The following is a 22753-nucleotide window of genomic DNA, read 5'->3' as shown; positions in this document are numbered from 1 at the left end:
TCAACAAAGCCATCAGTAATAACATACATGCGGTGCACCTTTCATTTATGATAAGCTCACACTGATAATTGCACATTGAAAAAGAAATGAACCAGTAAATTCACAACATGCATTTCTGTATCAAAGAAATGTAACCTTATGCTCAGCTCTGATGTGAGGAAATTTTAAAACAATGCAATCTGACCCAATTAAAATCTCTGTTTCAAGTAGAAGCTATGCCACAGAAAGCTAAAAGACAAATCATCACCTAATGTACTTTTGTGCGATTTTGAGAACAACCTGTAAAGTGACAACTCTCAAAAGTGTTATCACAGTTTTACTGACCCCGTTAACATGAGCATCCACCTGTTAGTCACACTGGAAGTGGATATTGATCAGACTAAAATCGTGGCTTTGTTTGTTTAGGTTTGTTTGCCTGCAGTTCAGGGCTGTGATCTTTTCTCCATTCTGGACTGTAAAAACACCAGCAGAAACTCTAACAACACTCGTTATAAACAGCTGTAGAAGTTGTGTACCACTTATTGTTTGTTCATACTTTAAAGTTGTGCAATGCTTTTATTATTTATTTAAAATGTATCTATCTATTTCTAATCTATTTTGCAAAAATATTTTCTCATTTTCACTCGAAACCTGCTTATTCTGCTAATATGTGATACAGAAATGGGACACGCTAGATTGTCTGTTCTATTCTTAATGTTGACTTTTTTAATGCAGCTATCTATATACATGATGTATGATGTACAAATGACAATAAGAAAAGATAGCATTTATTTCCAAATAAAACAAATGTCTTTGTGGTGCTTTGTTTGAAACAGTTGACAAAAGGTTGTTTAATGTTCTGTAAATACATCCCTGATAATCAGCAGAAAACATCAGCCCTCATGAACAATCTACTGAGCGAGAATGAAACAAAGAGGACAAAGCTGGCGCTGCCATGGTCCTCTCTCTGATAAAGAAGTGATCATGGAGATCAACTGAGAGATGTAAATGTCACTTTACAAGAATGATTTTCTTTTTTTTGGCATTGTATCCAATGTAGTGAAACAGATTTTGCACCATGACTCCATATGACAGGTACATAGAACCTCAGACGGGTAAAAAAAAAAAAAAAAAAAACTGACAATATGTATAAATACACATCCGAGATAAGCCAAATGGAGGCACATTCCCCACTAAATAAGGCCAACACTCAGCAAACTTTTTCATCAGCCTGCAAATATCAAACTGAATGTTACCCAAATACATGTAAAATTCACACTACATGGTAAGGCACAATATAATAATTAATATGAAAACAGCATTTAGAACATTTGTTTCTGGATTGTAATCAGGAAAACAAATAGATTTAGTTTCACTCCCAGTGTCCAGTATTTACTAACGATCAATGTCCTTGAAATGTTTGACGATCAATGTCCCTGAAATATTCTCTATACTCTACAGCCTTTGAAAATAAGGGTGAATATTCACAGATGCAGCAAATAGCCCAGCTGAGGATCAACAAACATCGACAGTCCAAATAAACGGGCAAATTAGCACATTTTATCAATGTAACATGGATCTTTGAAATCGTATTCGTGAGATGTATTTTAGTGGAACTTTGTCCCTCCAACGGAAACATTTTGAACTTGTCAATAGGCGCCATGTGGCAGCGAGCCATTAGACACGGATGTTTTCTTAACAAGCATTTTAAAATGGCAATAATATCAGCAGGAGGATTCTCAACTGTGTTTACTGTTGCATCAGTGAACACCCTCAAATGAGTTGCCGACATACAGACTGAAGCATTTTTCAATCATGCATATACACAAACGTCCTGGTTATCGCAGACAGAGCCAGCATTGCTTTATGAAAAAAAGGTTGTTTAATCTTTTTAAAAATATCGATCTGTGTGTGTGTTTGTGTGTGTGTGTGTGTGTGTGTGTGTGTGTGTGTGTTTGGCTTGCACATTTCTGTGACTTTTCTCCAGAAGAGTTGCTATCAAGCTAATGAAAGTATGTGACATCAATCATATGAGAGAAAAGACAGTAAAATTGTTGTATTCTAACATGTCATAATTTTTTTTTAAAAGCTTAAAAAGGACCCACCACAGATTGCAGAAAGGCCGTCAGACACACTATTACTAACAGTTGACTTGTTTGTATGTTGTGTATTTAATTTGTCCTGTTGTCCTCAAGCATATAGTGACAACATTTGATTAAATACACTACATAAATACACAAAATGGAAGATAAACTGTCAAGAGATCATATTTAAAGGTACAATGGAGTGACAGTGACCTCAGACGTATCCTGTGATGTCATATCCTGCCGCAGTGGGTTTCTTTGCTCCCTGGACTCCGGGTGCACTCCCCTGTGAGCTGTGACTGGTACTGCGGATCAGTGTCTGACCCCTGCTGGCTGCGTTGATGCCCCCCATCTGCAGTGTGGGGTTGTGGTAGGGCTGTGAGGTTGCCCGTACCCCTGTGCCCGGCACGCCACCTCCTACTGGATACGGATACCCTCCGCCATGCCGCCTCCCTCGGCCACCATCCTGCTCCTCGCAGCATGATACGCACAGCATCCCGCCTCCCAGCATGGAGATGAGCGCAGAGGCCAGACCAACATACAGACACTCCCCCAGCTCAAACTTCATGCTGGTTGGTATGTTGGGTCGGTAGAAGGTCTGGACTACCTCATGGGTGGTCCACGCCACCGGTATGAGTGACAGGAAGCCCGCAGTGAGGAATAACCCCCCACTGGCGCCTGCAACACGACTCTTAACTGTGCCTGTGCCCTCCAAGCAGAGAGTGCACTGCATCCCCAGGGCCGCCATGGCAATGGCGAGGATAGACAGCACAAGAGAGATGACCATGAGGGCACGGGAGGCCTGCAGGTCGGAGGGCAGGGCCAGCATGGAGTTGTAGGTCTCACACTGGAAGGCCCCTGTGCTCTGGTAGACGCACTCCATCCACAGCCCCCTCATGTTGGCCACGGCCGTGACAATGTTGGAGCCGATGTGGGCAGAAATCTGCCAGTATGGTAGCACTGTGGCGACCATGGTGCCCAGCATCCCCAGCAGGCCCATGAAGAAGCCCATCAGCTCCAGAGCTGCTGACGCCATGGCAACAACTGTAATGAAGGAGACCCAAAAGCAAACACAGAGATGAGACCTGGATCAGCTCCGGTGGAGCCACAATGAATCATTCATCTGCAGTGATGGGCAGAATTTATGTAGCCAACCACACAACCAACTCTGCAACCATATTGTCTTGAGTTGTCCGAGGACTTGAAAACTTTATAGGATTTAATAAAAGTCATCCCTCCCATTTCCATCCATCAAACAGGATGTGAACATTCATAAATCACTTCAGATGAGTTCATGTTAGGCAAGTTGCCAACCACTTAAAGGAGCACTGTGCAGGATTTACGGGGATCTATTGGCACAAATGGAATATAATAATCATAAGTAATGTATCACCTGAATCGAATAACAGGTAGGTTCTCTGCATGGTTCTAAAGGGAGAGGTGAGCTGATGAGGATCCAGTTGGTTGCAATCTGCAACCTCACTGCCACTAAATTCTATAAAGTACATTAGAGGTTTTCAGTTGTCTTGACTGGTTCTATCATCCGACCACTGGCAAATTGATTGTCTGGGTTGTAACTTCAAAACTTGGTTCAAAACGGAAATTTAATTTGGAGATTCAGTATTGGGGCAATCAGTGCATTTTATAAGTTGGTTTGGGGTCATCACTCCATCATGGTCTGATACGTTTGCATTTCTCTCTGAATTTAAGTTACTTTAATTACGGAAGTTGTAGCTTTAGGTCAACGAAGTCAAGTTAATTTATTTGCTGCTATAAATAACATGGACCCAGAGAGGTTAACTTCAACTGAATATGCTATGTTAAATATGTGTTTACAAGATAAAAGTTAGCTTGCTAACAAACATTTCATTTGTTTTACCCTTTTAATTAATTTCATTTTGATGATATGCCCCTACAATACGGATTTTATTTTATGCTGCGTTCACAGACTGTCTGCAGTCCGATAGTCTGACTTGTTGCTTTTTGGTCGCACCAGATAAACACCTTAAAGATCTTTATCGTGTTAAAACAAACACACTGTAATATTGCTTTGGTACATTTATAACTAGAGCTTTGTATTGTATTGTATAAAATATACTGTAGCTGCTTTAAATATGCCAAATCAACTCCATTAGTATTAAAATGAAAATTTATTTAGTTGTAGCTGCCAGCAAAGGTGGCTCTCTCTCAACCATTTTGCAACTGGTTTGTTGATATTTTTGTAATCATTTTCACTAGGAGAGAGAAATTGCACCTGTCAGGAATTCCTGTTATCTCTGGCTCAAAATTACTATTTACATCTCAGAGGCTGATTTTAGAGGGTTTTACTTGTCTGCTCATAATTACAGCCTGTAAGATATGACGTTAAGGTGGCATTACCTGTGTCTGGAGAACTGTGCCCAGCTATCTGGTATACTGACTTTACATAAAGCTAAAACAACACAAACAGACACTACTACAATATGGTTAAGATCAAACCAGATTGAATTGAATTGAATTGAATTGAATGTATAGAAGGATAGTCTCTTGAGATGTATCATCAAATTTTTGAGGGAGTTACTTAAAAAATCATTTGGTGGACAACTTAATATAACAGTTAATGACAAAGTAATTTTTGATAACTAATTAACTATGGCAAGGGTTACATATCAGTTACAGTAACAGTATTTATTTGTACTGTACATGTATTTTAAATGTTTTCAATATCACTTGTTGGTTAGCTTAAGTTTGTTTTAATTTTGTTTCGTTTCTATCTGCAGACAATGATTTGGTTCTCAAGTCCAGTCATCATTTAAATTCCAATGCATCCATCTGTCTGGAATCAAAATTAAAGTCCTCTTCGGTGATAACAATATTTTATCCACTCCTTGTACCTGACAGACTTAAACAATTTGTCACCTGAAAATACAGTTATATGTACCACACACACACATACACAGCCCGCTTCCATGCATTACCTGAGACTGCCGCAGATTATTGAACAGCCAGACGCTGGAGTAGTTGAGGATTTGATTATGTTGGTTTGCTGCAGGAGCTGAAGTTGCAGCTGGAGCAGAGGATGAGGAGGTAGAGGATGAAGACACAGCCTGTACAGATTGAAATCACCACTGGTATTTCTGTTGAACCTGCTCCTGCTCCTCCAGTAGAAAAAAAAATGTCTGTTTTCCTTGCTTGCTGTTTCAGACTCTGACTGCTTCCTCAGACCCTGACATAGTCGCAGCTGTTGTGCCGCTGCTGTACTTTTAATGAGCACTTACTCTGCTGGCTGCATAGGACCAAGGGAGCCAAAAAAAAACACTTTTGGGCTTTTTAAGAAGGAAAACAATCCTCAGAGTTCGATATGCTGCCTGTTGAAAAATACTCTCCACTTAAAGGAACAATAGTGTAGGACAATTAACACTGTTACAGTTTGTCCTCCTGCACATTGTCTCTCTGTCACTTATTCTCGTCTGAAGTGTGTGATATCTGTCCCTCATCCAGACCTTCACCTCCTGTCATGTGCACACACACTGACAGTGACACACAAACACATACATCATTATTGCCAGCCAGGTTAATCATTGTCTCATCGGTCATCTGTCCAAAACAGGTGGCACACTATTGGAAGCAGCTCGATCCAAAAACTAAGCCTTCAGCAGACCCCTGTAAGAGCATGAATATTTCAGGATATTAGTTCTCATATAGTTGAGTGAAAAATGTTTAATTCAGCAAAAGATTTCAGTGTCATTTTGCTTTAATGAAAAGAGCTCAGAAAACAGTTATCCTTTCATGTTACGGGGAAAGTTTCTCTGTTCTGTCTGCAAAAATCCCAAAAAGTGCTTCTTAGCATTTTTTCCTTGTATTTTTAATTAAAATCAGCAATGGAATAAATCAGCCTGAGGCTAGAAAAATGAGGAATAATGCTTTTGAAATACTTTGTTTTTAATCTTAATTTAATTTAGTCTAGGTTTTTTTTTTTTTTTTTTTATTGTACAACTTTTATTTTGGGTTTCTCAAAAAAGATGTTACCCCTCTGTGACACGGGATGGTGAGAACAGAGCATGCTTATAAACAAGCTGTTGTTCTGGGCCTTACTTTCAATTGCTGTTCCCTTTAATTCTTCCTCCTGGCTTCCTATATTGCTTCCTTGTCTTGTATTCCTTTATTTGATCAGTCTTTTAATTTATTTTTTAAAAATGATTTAGTCCATAATAATTTTGTCATTCACTGATTATTGTTTGTCATTCATTGATTATTGTTCCATTTAAAATGATAGAGTATAGCTGTTTATTAGTCCAGTTCCAATTACTCAACAACACATTTTTGGCTTTTATTTTTTTATTTATTTTACAGTTTTCCCCAGAAATCTCAAGATTTCTGGAAGATATTTTTTTGTTAATTAATTTGTTTATTTAGTTATTGAACACAAGACAACAAGATCACAATATAAAAAATGATTTGATGATCTGTGCTGACACAAAATTAGCATTTATACATGTATAAATTATTCAGAATATATAAATCATAAAATATAATCTTTATATTAACAACAAGAGATATTAAAAGTGGTTAACACATGTAAATAAGATGACAAAAAGTCACTTCTAAAAGCTTTAAAAAAAATTTTTCCATTTTAAAATATGATTATTAATTCTGATTTAAAAATGAAATAAGGTATAGGAAATGTCAAATTGAATTACTTTTTAAACTATGTTTTTTTTTAATTAATTTATTTACATACATTCCAGCTTTTTAATTATTATTTTTTTCTATTAAAATAAAGCACTGTAAATGTCTACAATTATTTTTAGGGTACATTCCAGACTCCATACAAAAACCTGCCATTACTTCTTGTGAATTTACTGCCTATTTAAGCTGACACCAAACTTGGCCCGCCTGCTGTACGTCATCATTCATCAACTGTTTGCTAGTTTGTCCCTTTAAAGACTGCTGATGCTGAGAAATCATAACAACAAATAATACATACCATGTCGGTGTATCTCCAGGTCTGCCCTCCATTGCCGATCAGTGGCAGTGTCATCTAAACTGTTTACATGTTCCATTAGTGTCTGTATCAGTGTCAGTCGTTACAGTCACCCGTTTTTCTGCTGATCCCCTCCTGAAGCTTGAGCCTTTGGTTTCTAATCCCTCCAACCGGCCCTCACATTGCAGCAGCCTCATAATGGGATTAGCATGTAATCCAGTCACTTCCCCTTCGAAGCAGAATGAGAGGGCAACGTCCACACACTCAGAAACACTGAGCCATTATTATAAATCACAGAGGGGCATTATCTGGACACACTGCATATTAATGAGGCAACTCAGGTCGGCTTGTGACTCTTTGTTATGCTGCTGTGACTGACCGCTGGACAGTAACTATGAATAAATGAGAGCGATAAAGAATATTATGGTGCATAATGCTTATTAACATCATAACCATTGAAATGAGACAGTGTAAAGCCCTCTAATGCATACACTATAGGGGCAAAAATATGTGCACACCCCTAATTGTCGAACATCATTCCAAAAACTTTGGCATTGATCTGTTTCTGTAACAGCCTCTACTCTTCTGGGAAGGCTTACTATAAGATTTTGTAAACTGGCTGCAGGGATTTGTTCCCTTTCAGCCACAAGAGCATTAGTGAAGTCATGCACTGATGTTGGGTGATAAGGTCTGGTTTGCAGTCAGCGTGCCAGTTCTTCACAAAGGTGTTGGATGTGGTTGGGCTCTGTGCAGGCCAGTCGAATTCTTACAAAGGGCCTTCCCCAAACTGAGTTAAAACTTCTAAAACATAATTACATCACTGCCTTGAAGATTTGAATCATCACTTTCATTTGAAAAATACATCAGCGATATCACAAAGATAACTTTCTTCCATCTCCACCACTGTGCGGATTCTGTCCTCACTTCACCAGCTGGATTTTATTCAGTCTGGACTACCAACTAAACTCTTCACAGACTATAGCGCCGTCCTACCTACAGTGCAACTGTTTTCATCTTAAAGATTAACAAGCACTCCGCTGGCAGCAGAACGTTATTCACTCTGAGCTCCACTACTGTGGAATCATTTTCCACATTTGATCAAAGCGGCAAACACCATTCAGACCTTTAAATCCAGACTGAAAATCTATTTTCATGTGCTTGAATAATTTAACCCTGACTGTCAATATGTACCTTCCTAAGTATTGGTTTTGTTCTGTTTTTATGTGCAGCAACCTTATTTTTACTGAGGCACTTTTATTTAAGATTAAACATATTCTCATGATATCTTCCAAAAATGTATGTCCAACGGTTTGTATGATATCTTAAGAATATGATCGTTCTAATTGACATTGTGAAAGGGTTGCACAGTTGCTGTTTAATAACATGGTGGTCGCTGTTTAACTTGTGGGTAATGTTGTGAAATGGAACCACTTGGTTATGTTTAGGCAACAAAACTACTTGGTAAAGGTTAGGAAAAAGATCAGGATTTAGGTTAAAATAACTACTTGGTACTATAAAACAGGGCTGTACATTATGATTAACAGCTCACCTTGTGCTCCAAGTGTCTGTTTAGGCAGGAACTCAATTCACTTGAACTTAACACACATCAGAACTGCACAAACTCTGGCTCCAAATAACATCACTATCACAACATGGTAGCAGCCAAATTCGGGATATTTTGGCTTTTTGTACAGTGGGACGAAGTCGAAACGTGTTGTCCATCCTTTACACAATCTATGCTAGAAATCCATCTATTTTGTCTTTTCTTTTCATTTTGCTTAATCGAATTGAATATGTTCCAAACAAGAGGGAATATGAGGTTTGCTTTCAGTCATGGTGTGAGCACTTCTGGTGTCATTGCAAAATAACATAAAGTGCCTTTAACTACACGGTTGCCCGTAAAGTTGGAATTAAATTATTATTTTTTTACTTCTTTCCATGAAATGATTGTGACAATGTGGTTTATTATTGACTGATAAAGTGTATGTCTTGTGTATGACGTGTATGTCAGTGAATTCGAAATATGTGGACTGGGATTGAACAGCTCTGATGCTTGCTGAGGAGGAGAATGAGGTTTGTGGCTCATGTCACTAGATGGCAATAATGAGCCAGTTAGAAAGTTTTGTCCTGTTTGATATGAACCTGCTTTGAACCACCAGTTGAGGAGAGAGAGTGCCGGGTCCTGGCTTCAGGTTCAGGCACACTCAGAGTTAAATGTCTTAAGGTTTAACCTTGATGTGATACAAAAAATCAACAGAATTGTGTTTTATTGTTACAGATATTTTTTTAATTCACATAATTTTCATTTCATATTTCTGTGTAAATCTCCACTATGAAATTTAAAAGACAGCAGGGTTTCAGTTTCCCACATGATGATTTGGACAGCCCTAGAAAGAATCTGCAAACAAGTAAGTTTAAATTTCATTTATTTGCGATATGTTCCATCTTAATGTGATATTGATTTTGACGTTATATATAGTTATATCGTTTGAAAAGCCAGTGGTAGGAACATCACATATTTTTAACCCAGCTGCAATGTTTCATCACTCACATTAGGCACTGCAAGCCCCAAACTACAACCAATTAATCTGATTACTCACATTAAGGTGTACCAAGGTACACATTCTGATATAATCCAAGTCCTGCCACTGCATACACAGAAATGCATTTTACTGACCTGTTGTGTTTCCTCCTTTGTGACAGATGGATATACAGTGAGTCTTAGATAAATAACATACAGTTGTTGACCAATTTACAGGACTGTAGAGACCTCTAGTGGTCAATAGAATTTCAACATTTAAAAGCTGCTTTAGAATGAACATATAGACAACCTGCATACCAAACATTTGATTAATAAACTCATTCATTCTCATTGACCCTACTATACAGCCGCCCTATTATTTGTCTAGAAGTGTGTTGTACCAAGTGTGCAACTGTTGTCATCAGTGGTGGAATGTAATTTTGTATGTTTAATAAAGTACTGTACATAAGAAAAATCCAAGGTACTTCCACTATACTTGAGTATTTCCCCATTTTATGCTATTTTATACTTCTTCCCCACTACATGTCAAAGGAAAGTACTGTAATTTTTACTCCATTTATGTGACCGTTTCAGTTACTGCTTATACGTTTGCATATTCTTCCTGTCCAGTGAAAGCCATGCACCTCCATATGTGTAAATGCAGTTAACTCTGCACTGGAAAGTAAGCTAGACTGAATACTCTGCCACATGAATGCTTGATTGATTATGTTAACCAATCACATGCATTATCGAATGCATTAGCACATATAGCAGACATGCAGAGACATTGGTATTTACATCATTGTGTCTCTGAATGTACAGCAGCTATAGTTGCTGACTTTGTCCACCTCCTGTTTGATATTGGACAAGTAGCATACAATGGGCTCATCAGAGCTTTTTCACTGAAAACAGCAACCTCCTGTGGCAGGAAATGGGGTTAATGAGAGCAGTAAGAGGGATCCAAGATGCGGAAATCCAAATCAGTTGAAAGATGCATGAATGCTGTAAAGTTAGGTCATTTCAGGACATCAGGTAAAAGAGAATAGGTTTCACATCTTGGGTTCTATATCAGCTATACTTTTTGATTGGTCTGATATATTGATTGAGCAATGTTTCAAAAAGCACGGGTCCTAATTTATAGCCTGTGAGGGACCAAGCATTTAGGCACGGGTATGTTTATAAAAATAGATGGTTTTATTTAACCAAAAAATAAGCAAATTAAACATTTTACCAAAGAAAATAAAGTTCTGGGTCCGTAAAAGAGGCCAACTAAACAGAACTTAAAACAATAAAAACAACCTACAACTGACCTAACAAAGAACAACCAAAGGGGACTTAGACTGGCTGATCAACCAAGATTTGATACACAGGGAAAACATAACAACCAAACATTACCAATTAAACTATAAATCACAATCAGAACAAAATCCTTACTCCAACAAATGTTTATCTTATTTAAACATTAAAAATGAATGAAAATACTTAATATAATGTAAATTAAGAAACAATAAACATATCTTAACAATGAAAGAAGCTCCCCCTTGACATGGCAAAAAGTGGTAGAGTCCAATTTGGCCCCCTAGCCTATAAAAGTTGCTCCAGTGTCCCCTTTTGCCAAGCATACGGCAAGGTACCATTCCGTAGTGTGGAATCTGTCTTGTCACTGTAAAATAATATGCATATTAAACAAAACCCATATGTCCTGTAAATTCTTTGTACTTAAGTAAATGTTTTATACAGAACACATTCATGTAAAATGTGTGCAAGAAATTACATTAAACGACTCAAGACAAACTGCATGAACAAAAGAAAATTAAAGCTGCAAGCAGCGATGAACGGGCCCGAGCAGAGTGGAGCTGTCGGGGAAGATCAGGTCCACCGATCGTCGAAGGGGCGAGGTAATCAGGGACTTTTTGCTGAGTGCACTTACACCTCATACAAGTCTCTATGACAAATGGTTCATTAGTTAGGGAAAGGCGGCGTGGCTAATAAAAAAGGGCGGGATGTTATGAAATATTGTTATGTAGAACTGTTCAGTGATGGACTATCATCATGCATGTGTGAGGCAGATTGGAGAATGTATGGTGAAGTTATGCAGTCTCATGTTTTATACGCCCATAGTGTGACGGCCTGCAAAGCTTTTAATAACTTTTTATCCCAAAGGCCTTATGATGGTACTGACCAAGTGTGAAGTTGATTTGATGAAATCTGTATGAGGAGTTTGTTAAATTATGCAACGTGGAAATGGCGAACAATGATGAAAACTGCGATATTGGATCCAAAATGGCCGGCTTCCTGTTGAGTTTTTGGTTAATGGCCCATGAGGCTTCTGGTGCGTATACACATGATACATAAGTGTACCAAATTTTACGTGAATGTTCCACATAGGGTGCCTCTCCGTTTAAACTTTCTAGTGGGCGGTCATTTTGCCACGCCCATTTCTGAGAACAATGAAGTACGTAATTTTTCACCAGTATTGACGTATGTTCCAAGTTTGCTGAGTTTCAGAATATTATAAAGCCCTCAAAAACACGTTAGAATCGTCGTCAGAATATTAATTCCTTCAATTTCAATAGGGTCCTTGCACTGTTAGTGCTCGGCCCTAATAAAGTATGGATGCAAGAGGTCACTACTTGGTTTTCACATAGCCCAGTGGTTCCCAAACTGGGGGGCGTGACCCCTAGGGGGGGCCCAGGGTTACAAAAGGGGGGGGGGTACTTGAAAGTATTTTTTTTTTTATGTGTTGATTTTCAGCCAGAGTTGAAACATTGCAGAATTTGGTGATAATTATTTGCCTTATTAAACATACACTACATAGTTAGGGGGAAACATGTGCAAAGAAAAGTACACGGTAAAGGTGGAGTGAGTTTATTTTGAAACAAATAAAACGTTTTTACATCCAATAGTGAATGGGAACAGTGTGTGCAGTGCAGCAGCAGAGGTCTCTGTTTGGCGGCACGGCTGTCAAACTGGGGCACGCCCAGCAGCAGACAAGTTGACCAATCCCAGTGTGGACTTTTTGGGGCTACTGGCCAATCCGAGCGTTTTAAATTGTGCCGGAAAAGGCGAAGTGATCCCTATAAACGGGTTTGACCCCACCCACAGTATCAGAAATATATTAGAAGGAATCGCCCACGCGTTTAAATGGGTTCACGTGTTGACCATGGCCGTAGAGTGTAACCACTGAATTGGCCCTGTCAACCTTACACACATTCATTATGCTTTAGATATCTCAAATCTGCCCGAAAGCTTTGTACAGCGTGTCTGTGTTAGATCTTAGAGAGAATGCACCAAACCGCAATCAGAATTTTTGTTACTTTGTTTCCTTACTTATTTAGGCAGGTGCAATAGTACTGTTTGCGAATCAAGATCTTAATATGAAATAGGATACGTTTGTTTATAATTCGGCATACGTATAATGTTCTAAACAGCACTACTTTAGTGTAAAAACTTAACTTTTGTGACTGGCAGGACAGATGATTTCCATTTTAAAATGCACTGTCGAAAGCAGAATAAGAACACAGGGAGCCGTGTCATAAATGTGGCATGTTATTGCGAAAAAGGTTATTTTGTCGATTTTAATGATGCCGAATAAATGAAATAGTGCCATTCATCGGAAGTTGTATTGAGTCATGCCTTGTGAGTCATGTATTTTGACCGATAATCACGGGTGAGTATAAATCCCCCTCCTTCTCAACGGAGAACGTCACGGAGATGAGCTAGACTAGTTTACTCTCATCTTTCCCCCAGGAGGCTCTGCTTCCCAGCCCCTTTGTTCAGTCTAGCCGGTGGGTTGAGTCACAGGGAGGCTGTGCTAACCCAACAAATCCACACCACTGTGGGAACACCGACAAGAGTGAGAAGAGGCCGAAAAAACACCGAAGGTTATCCGGGAGTCCAGACTGAACCCATTAGCGTCTTTTATCAGAGCCAGACAGCAGAAAAGTTGCCTTTGAGTGTTGCTGATGCTGCGTTTCGTATCGGGAATCGTCAGGACCTGTGTGCCAGTGTTGGGCTACTAAACCAGCGATACATGTCGATCATCTTGGCTCTCTGGTAGCTGCTTTAGCTATCCTCCTGAAAAATGAACCGGCAGGCTGACTGCTAAACCATCACCGGTCTGTTGCTGACACCGTGCAGTTGTTGCCATCATCCACTGATCCACGCTGACTCTCCCTTTCAGTTTCTGCTCAGCATCCATATTTGCATCCCAGGGAGTGGCAACCACTAATCCCCCTTTCCTGGCAAGAAAATTGAAAGTTGGCCGGTGGTCGGGACACCCCTCGGACGCTCTAATTTCACATAGAAAGGTGGGTTTATATCTGTATTAATGTGCATTTATGTCATTTTTGCTGGGAGGGACTCGGGCTGTTAGTGAAGGGCAGTCTGGACCACGTTGCCGCAGTAGCTACAACAATGGATCAAACTGGCGTTGTGTTACATTGTGTTGAGGTGCGCATTATCATCCCACCGCTTTCATCCTGTTTTCACGCAAATCAGGTGTGGATAGGAAAATGAATTCAGGCCTATATGAAGAATAGCTCAGGCTATATGAAAACCACAGCAGTCGACACTCAGGGGCCTTATTTTTCACTTCAGTTATAGCAAAACCATCACTCTCGACAGGTTTAATAGGATTGATTGCTCCAAAATGAAATAGCCCCTTCTTTCATTATCTGGAGGGGGTAAATATTATTGAAAATTATTAATGAAATCTTCTTGCTTTCTTTTCTAATACACAATTTGAAGTTTCAAGCCTTAACCAGATGTGTGTTGTTTATTGTAGGCTATGACAACAATATATCTTCTTAATGGCCTTTGAGCCATGATTTGTAGGCCATGCTCCACTTGGGCACCGGCCTACATTGACTCTCAGGCAAATTATTAAATTGATAAGTTGACCATGAAAAATTGTATGAAGCAATGGGGTGTTATTAACAAAGATGAATTTACTGTGACAAATGTAATCACAACAATAACAGGGTTATTGTAATGACATACTTATAAATGTGACAGTTGGGCTGCCAGGTGTTAACATGGATAAAACTTATAGAAAATGTATACATAAGAGGTAAATATAACTGGAAAAAGACACATCTGAATTTAAAACATGTCAACTTTGATCTGCAGGAGTTTGGCTGTTCATTGAGATGCTCTAGCTGAGGACTTCTTACCTTGCTCATAGACACTACAGTGGAAGTGTAGCACTGTTATTACTTCATTATTATTATTTTATTGATAAATAGCTTTAGGTAATGATGCACAAATGTGAACATATAGACAGACATAAGCTGAAAGTGTATTTTTCCAACATTTTTGGGGCCAATTGAGCATGATATGATGGAGTATTTCAGACTCCTTAATACAAACAAATTCCAACATGATTATTTGCTTTTTATATCATTATATTTGAGAATAAAGAAGGAATAATTCCCAGAAATATAAAGGAAAGACGCATACTGCAAAAGTCCAGGGTTTATTTGCTCCTAACATTTTTTTTACTTGTCATGATTTATGGCCTTGTGTGGACATGAGTTAGGATCAGTTAACCAAAACAGTATCTTTCCTTCTCAGATTATTTCCTTCTGAAGGATTTCAGAAACCAAAAAAAGAAGACATAGCAAGGATTTTGCGAGAAAAAAAATAGAAAAAATGAGAATCCAGGTCAGAATAGATGCAGTTTTTCTGTCTTTCTTATCCACTATGGCAGATGTATCTAGTTGGTCTCTTGTGTATCCTGATCCCCAAGTTGTTGCCCTAAACTGTTAGTAAGGGCAGCTGCACTGAACCATGAATCCCTGCACATATCTTAAGTATGCACTAAATCGTCAAGTCAAGATGAGATTAAAAAATGCACAAATGTTTGAAAAGCTTTGGAAAAATACATTTGCGTTACTCTGCTGTACAAACACACTGTGTGCAGCCTCATATACTCTCGTTCCTGTAAAAAACAGGTTATCAGTTCTACTTTATAAGTCTGGTCCATTCCTACAGGTCAGGTTTGTAGGCTGGGTGACACATAATTCTGCTTCTTTACCTGTTATTTCTTTAAACTCTTCCTATACTTATGACTGCCTTATCCCAGCAGCTAAACATGGAGAGCGACAGCCACCACTCCCACATCTAGTGCCTGATCCACAAGCCTTCATCACCAGGGAGGAGCTCTCAGGTCCCGGCCGTCTCCCTGCTTCTGTAGAATGAATATGCTCAAGTCCAGTGGACTGAAAATCCCTGGCCGGGGGCCCAAGCATTCCAGCCCAGTGGGAAGGACCTCTGCGGGTGGAACCTCCAGCCCTGTTGTCCCTAAAGACAGTAAGTTACTTCCTCCTTCTGACCCCGTGGTACATGTAAGGAATTTCTTTCTTCCAGCTATTTCTTCTCATCACCGGACGTGGTTTAGACCATTTATTTGTATTAATGACTCAGTGGAGCACAGCTGCAATAGATTCCACACATACGGAAGCTGGGAAGAGTTTTCTTTCACTTAATCTTCCAGTGCAAGATCTGCAGTGCGATTAATGCAACTTAGGCCACACTATCTCCATTTAAAAATGCATATATATATATATATATATATATATATATATATATATATGCTTCCCTTATCATTTTTTAAATATCAAAAATGCATCAGCAATAAATCAGAAATGTAACAGGTCATAGTCAGCTGACTCTGCAGTAGCCAGCTTATCAGTTTGGTTTTATGGCTGTTTTCACTGAACCAAATCTAATTTCAAACCTGTATGTTATATGTCCAGCACTAAACAGAAGGCAGACAAATGTATTGACTAGCTGGAGGACATCTTGGAGCACTTAGTTGCTAAAGAGATGTTTCCCTCAGGAGTTCAAGTAGGGTAAAAAGAGGAGAAGTCACAGGGTCAAATGGTGTCATTTCATCGGGGTACAACACATGCACAGTAACCTGTGGTCTTCATTGGCTGAAAGGCTCAATAGGAGGCACACGACCATAGAACACCTTGGTTCTGTCAGGCCAACCCCACCCAAAGGGCACCTGAGTGAAAATTAGTCCTTTTTTATGTGTCGTACCCCAATAGTATGATGCCATTCGACACCCATAGTTCTCATCTTCTTACGCACCTTGCATGAGATGATGGAGGTGGAGAGAAACTCGACTCTAAATGATTGCTAATGTTGCTCTGTGTCTGCTGGATGTGTAAATAGCCACTGTTTGCTAACACGTTTTTGTATATTATCTTCATGAGATGATCAGCATCTTTTCTCCAATTTGTTGCTGCTGTAATGCTGTATTTTTTAATGCATTTGTTAAAAAGCAGATTAATTATATTCAGATGGGACCTTTAGCCTGAAAGGGAAGAGGATGTTAATAAAAGGTATGATGATTTTCATAAACTGCCTTTTAGGGAAATAAATTTAATGACCCACAGCACCAAAACACAGCACTTAGTTTTATGTTTTTCTAAGGCCGGATTATCTTATTCCCTCCTGTCATAAAGCTCCATTGTTGTCCAAAATCTATAAAAGATACTTCAATGAGCCACATTGTTGCACTTACTAGCATGTCCCTTCATTAGTAGAGCTATAAAGTATTGAGAGACAAACTAAGGCAATATTGCTTTTGGTCTCTTCATCCTATATGCATAAGTTTGACCCTACAGTTACTGAAAAACAGACTAACCAAAATAAATCTTCTAAAAAAAAAAACACCCAATCAAAATTACAACCCCAGCCTGAAAAAAGTAATCACAGCTGTTCACACTCTTAAATGCCGCCACACTGTTTATCCTCTCTGGTTTTAGCTCACATGACAGCCCCATCCCACCAGCTTCAACCACACATGTTAGTTCTGTTTCTGCTAAATTACAGCTTCACTCGCAGCTCTTAGTGAACACAACAGAAGAATAGCCAGCCTTCTTTGGCTGATAGTAAGCTTGTTTCTCATTAGCATCAGTGTGCATGGGAGGCCTTTTATCAGAGGCAGATACTAGTGTGTCATGGTTCATGTTTACTGTGGAATTTCATGAGAGCGAGGGAAGAAAAAACAGAGCTTTGGCTATTTAAGTTGTTCCAACACAGGAAGTTTTTCCTGTTCAAACCTACACTGTTTATAATTACTTTAATGCAGTGCTGGGCACTGTGTAAAACAAAAAAAAATAGTTTGCATGTGAATGTACTGTGAATGTTAAATTAAAGGAAGTTCTTATATAAGAACAAATTTAAAGCCTTTTTAAAAATTGTTTCTTCAGCCTGGAAATTACCAAAAAAACAGAAGTATAAGAGAGTGTGCAAGAAAAGACCACAGTAGAGGAAGAAGAGATTGAGCAAGAAACAAAATAATAAAAAAGAGGTTTCTAATTTGGCCATCCATGAGAGATAATAAGTCTTCAGGAATTAGATTCAACTTATAATTGTTCTTTCATGTCAGCTCATTACATGTTCATTCATCAGAACTTATTCTCTCGTTCTTATTCTTAATCTCCCGTTTACCACATTAACTATTTTTAGAAAAAAACAAAAACCACCTCAAGCGAGCGTAAAAACTTTTTTGCGCATTTTTGTTATGCCAACAATAAATAGTGGCCTAACAGGCATTTATTTAGCATAGCAAGCAAAATAAGAACATTATTTATCTTGGTTTGTTTGAAATCATTTATTAGAATTTTGAAAAAGAGAAAACAAACATTGCTTTCATTTATCCAGCCAGCTTTGTGTGTGGCCCGGAAGTCATTTTCTTTTTTCTCTGTGTGGAAAGCAGAACAGCTCAAATTGTATGTGAAATCATCCTGAACTCGGCCATTAAAAGATAATCCCTTAATGTTGCACCACAGCTCGTCAGCTGTTAGGTAGCTGCCCTAATGTGACATCTAAAGTCCTGCCTGTTTGTTTCTACCACACATGAACTCATTAGTTTGCTCACATCCTGTTTATCCACAAAGGAAAACACACAGTCATGATGCATGACAGATTGCTTTCATTTCCACAATGTTGTGCTTTCTGCAATATATCTATAGTGACACACATCATCACACTTTTTTTTTTATCATTTACTGTATGAGATTAATGAGCTCTACATTTCAGAAACAAAATGTATATGTAGATTTATAGAACATAGGTAGGCATTACCTTAGCATTTTTATATTGGCTTCACTTAATAACTTAAAATATTGAAAAAAAAACTTAAAGTTTTAGGCAATGGGTCAATCTGCACTTGAGAATCATGTATGTTAACTGAAAACAGGTCTGTCAAATCCTCCAGGATTACCTAGATCACATTTCATCTGGAGACCTCTGTATAGGAGGATGTCTTGTCGCCCTATTATTCTTATTCATGCATTATTTTATTATTATTATATCCTCTTGTTATCTCCAGTTGGCACTAATAAGATATCTGTGGGACAATACTGATGCTTTGCTGAGCACACTGAGGGATTATTTTCCTGCCCCAGATAGTTTTAACACTGACCTGGCCTCAAACTCCAAATCTCCACCCTCTGTTTGTTGGCTTTAGCTGGGACGATTGTGAGAAGAGGCCACTGTGTCGGAAGTTGGCAGAGTATACTTTGCTGAATTTAAAGAACTGTTTGACCCTCCAGAAGAAGCTGTTTTTAAATGAGAGAATGCAGTAAAAGCATCTGAGCCATAGAAAAAGGAAAGTCTCTATTAATAATAGAATATTTCTATTTCTATTTCCTATTTCCATTCTACTTCTATGGTCTGAGGCTTCCTTCTGGCAGCCTTTGATGTGAAAATAACAGAGCTGTGCCACCGCTCGTGACGCCATGTCTCCTGTGACCTTGGAAGCGAGTTTCTCAACAGAAATATCTCAGTCGCAGTCGAAGGCTGTTGCCTTTTTGGAGACTTACAGCTTTAGCCATTTGTTTGACTCTGAAGTTCACAGTCTTCATACAACCTGCATTAATTTATTATTTTTTATTCATATAGATGTAATGTTAGCAAAGACTTGCCTGTCTACTCATCCAGCAGACATGAAGCAATATTACCATTTATTCAGGGTCGTGTTTCTGATCACCTGATGGATCTAGGTCCAAAATTCACTCTCTTTTCAGCTCTGCTTTGTTCTACACTAAATCCTGAGAAAAAACATATGGCTCTTGAGTAGATAAATCGTCAACTATGGTAGTGCATAGTGGGTTTATCAGAGATTTTTCAGTGAAAGCAGGTCCTTTTTACATCTGGAAACAAGGAGTGCGGTGAGAGCAAACCAAGATAGTAAAGTTGCAGCCGTAAAACCAAACTGAAAGATGTTGAAACTCTCTGTAGTGCTGAGAAGAACTGTACAGTGTTTCTACAGTCAGGGAAAATTTTTTAGACCGCCCTTGTTTTCTCCTGCTTTCTTGTTCATTTTAATGCCTGGTACAACTAAATGTACATTTGTTTGGACAAATATAATGATAACAACAAAAATAGCTCATAAGAGTTTAATTTAAGAGCTGATCTCTAGACATTTTCCATGATTTTCTTGATAATGATTTTGATTATTATTGGTTATTAAATTGAAGAAAACAATCATCTAATATTTTTTCCCTGACTGTATTTCTCTGTCCAAGAATTTTGATTACGGCAGCTTTAAAAATAACCATAACAAGATTTTTTTTTTTAAAAGATCAATATGCTTGCAGTATTTTCTTAATTAGGGGGTTATATGTATTGATTAGAGCAGCTGGAAAGATCAGAGATGTAGATGTCCTGCAGATAACCAAGGATAAAAACCTATCATGGTATATGAAATTTTATATTTGTGTGATGTGTGGGACTTGGGTAGCCCGAAGGAGATGTCTGCTTTAGGCTAAACCAGCTAATTAAAAACCTGGCTAATCAGAGAGCTTCATTACATTGATGCAGCAGTCCTGTAAATCCAATATTGACATACAGTAATCGGTCCTGCTCCTTTATTCGTAGCTTTGCCTACAATGGCCTGACACACCCAGTTATATTAAAGAGTTCTACTAGCCACGTCCACAATCAGATCCTCTGATGTTTTCAGTCCTTTGGGTGTGTCCCATTATAGTTGTTTACATTGGTTGGTAAATGGTGTGTTGCCTGCTAAGACTGAAGATTGTCTACCTTTCACTACAGTCCTTCTAAGTAATGTTACTAAAGGCAGATTCACTCACAGAATAGTGGAGCTATTTACATGACTCTGCACCCTTTGAAGACAGCAAAGGAATGTTTTGTTAAAAACTGCAATTGTGTACCCAAAAAGCAAGGTTAAATGGGTAAAGAGTGACTAACCTCTTCACTGAATGTCAGGGAAGGTAAATAACGGCACAAAGCTCGTGCCTATGAAGTGACATCAGTTTTGTTTTGTTCCCTCTGACTCGCTCTATCTCTCAACTGCAACCATCATTGCCAAAGGGGAGCTATTACAATCCTGCTTCCAAAGAAGTTGGGCGGTGTGTAAAACTCAGAATTTAGAGTTTATACTTAGCAACACAAAAGTTTTCAGTTGGAATATTAACCTTTGAGAACCCACCTGCCCCAGGGGGTTTAGGGATAGACGAAGGATTAGGATTAGAGCGAAAAAATGTTGAGTCAACGCTTCAAACAAAAGAATTGTAAGGCCAAAATGCATGTGTCAGACTTTATTTGAACAGTAAAATCTTCTAATTTCTGCAAACATGCTTGTTTAGTATGTGGCTATAACACAATCGAAACTAGATCAGTAAAAATAAGACATTTTTTGGTCTAACCCTATCTCTGCTCTTACACGCTGGCGGGGCAGGTGGGTTTTATGTTCATATTAAATTAGGCTAATGTGTGATCCATGTGGTAAGTGTGTCTAGAAGTAATTCCTGTGAGCAGAAACCTGAGGTTTCCCACTATCCTGAATGCTCTGTTTCAAACTGTTTTTTATGCTGTCAGTTCGAACTGAGGTCAGTTTTTTAAGGTGTCTATATATGGTCGTCTCTTCCAGGCTTGTATTGAAGTGTTTACATTACTGTATGTAGACTGCTACATGTAGCTACATGCTAACGTCAGGTAACCTTTAATCTTGGTTGCAGATGTTATTAATTTATCCCCAAAATTAAGATCACATTCCTGCTGGAACATGTTGGATTGTATAGTTTTGGATTTAAAAGCCGTTATTAGAGATTTTTCACACCAGAAGTACTGTGATGTGTTATATACATTATATTTCTCCAGTTGTCTGCTCTGGTTGTGGTAGCAGACGGATCGGTACAGAGACAGTGAGACTGAAGATGCAGAAGACCCAGAAAAATAGTGTTTTTTGAACATTAGACCATATAATGATGAACTTTCAAACCATGTGAGTCCACATGGAGCTCTTTCTGCAACTTGGCACCATGAGACAAATTATCCAATACTGGAAAAAACATAATAAAAATTCAGTCATACAGAAAGTTAGACCTAAAAAAACTGATTGGTAATTCGAAGGGATAATAACACCCCTAAAAGCATGTCTGTGGCTACGGAAAATATGTTAAATGTGTGGATAATTTCCATCAAATGTAGGACATGAGACGTTCCTTTATGTGGAGAATGATTGTACCTTGAAACACAGTACATTTGAATGTAATGAATGGATCAAAAGTGGAAAATATTCAAGCTCGGCCTCCTCCATCTGTTAGTGTCTGTGCTGCTGAGCCTTACACAGCTGCCACAACCACTGCTGAAGACAACAGCACAGTATCAGCCTTGATAAGCCCAATTTAAAACAAAAAGAACAAGACGACAGCCATTGTGGGGAATGATCATAAACGGGCAGAGTTAAAGAGGCCAGAGAAAGAGGTGAGTGTGTGTAACCAAAGTAGGGAGAGATGGGGGGATAATTGGGGGGAGGAGGAGGGACGAGAGGAAGCTGTGGAGGTTTCATTGTGCAGAGCTGATGAATAGTGGGATTCAGATGGTGGTGGGAGGTGGCCAAGCACAATAGTGAAAGTAAGGGCTGTGTTTCCAGTCTTCCTTCTGCCGAGGATCTTTATGCCCTCACTCTCCTGTTGCCCCAGCAACCCAAAATCATGGGTTAGCTCAGGTTTGCAACACTTTGGGTCTGCTGGCCAGGATCACATGTTGTACTGCTTGTTCTTGAGTTTCCCTACAAAAAATAACTGTATGTCTTCTGCCATCACTGCTGCTGCAACACACTTCAAACAAATGGGGAGGAGGGTTGATTTCCTTTGAGCTTTTTACTGAAAGCAATTGTAAACCAAACTGTGAATACAGAAATACAAAAATCAGAGAAGA

At 38.8% G+C, this 22753-nt stretch overlaps 2 protein-coding genes across 2 annotated transcripts in view; one reads left to right on the top strand and one right to left on the bottom strand.

The window, feature by feature from the left end:
- Window positions 1–750: 750 nt before the first annotated feature.
- Window positions 751–5788, bottom strand: cldn2 (claudin 2). Its single transcript, XM_059350908.1, has 2 exons — window positions 5021–5788; window positions 751–3107 (listed from the first exon to the last, which is right to left on the bottom strand). Exon 2 carries the CDS (start codon window positions 3097–3099, stop codon window positions 2278–2280), a length of 822 nt encoding a protein of 273 aa, XP_059206891.1. The 5' UTR covers window positions 3100–3107; window positions 5021–5788; the 3' UTR covers window positions 751–2277.
- A 6968-nt stretch (window positions 5789–12756) lies between these two features.
- clip2 (CAP-GLY domain containing linker protein 2) overlaps window positions 12757–22753 on the top strand; it is a 42616-nt gene continuing 32619 nt past the window's right edge. Inside the window, exons 1-3 of the mRNA XM_059351349.1 lie at window positions 12757–13217; window positions 13298–13857; window positions 15633–15859. Coding sequence (XP_059207332.1) covers window positions 15745–15859 — 115 coding nt within the window. The 5' untranslated portion in view covers window positions 12757–13217; window positions 13298–13857; window positions 15633–15744. The remainder of the gene's footprint in view (window positions 13218–13297; window positions 13858–15632; window positions 15860–22753) is intronic.

This window comes from Centropristis striata, chromosome 15 (assembly GCF_030273125.1).
Source record: "Centropristis striata isolate RG_2023a ecotype Rhode Island chromosome 15, C.striata_1.0, whole genome shotgun sequence".
Classification (NCBI taxonomy): Eukaryota; Metazoa; Chordata; class Actinopteri; order Perciformes; family Serranidae; genus Centropristis; species Centropristis striata.
The sequence above is the reverse complement of the archived record's forward strand: the minus strand, read 5'-3'. Positions and strand labels throughout refer to the sequence as shown.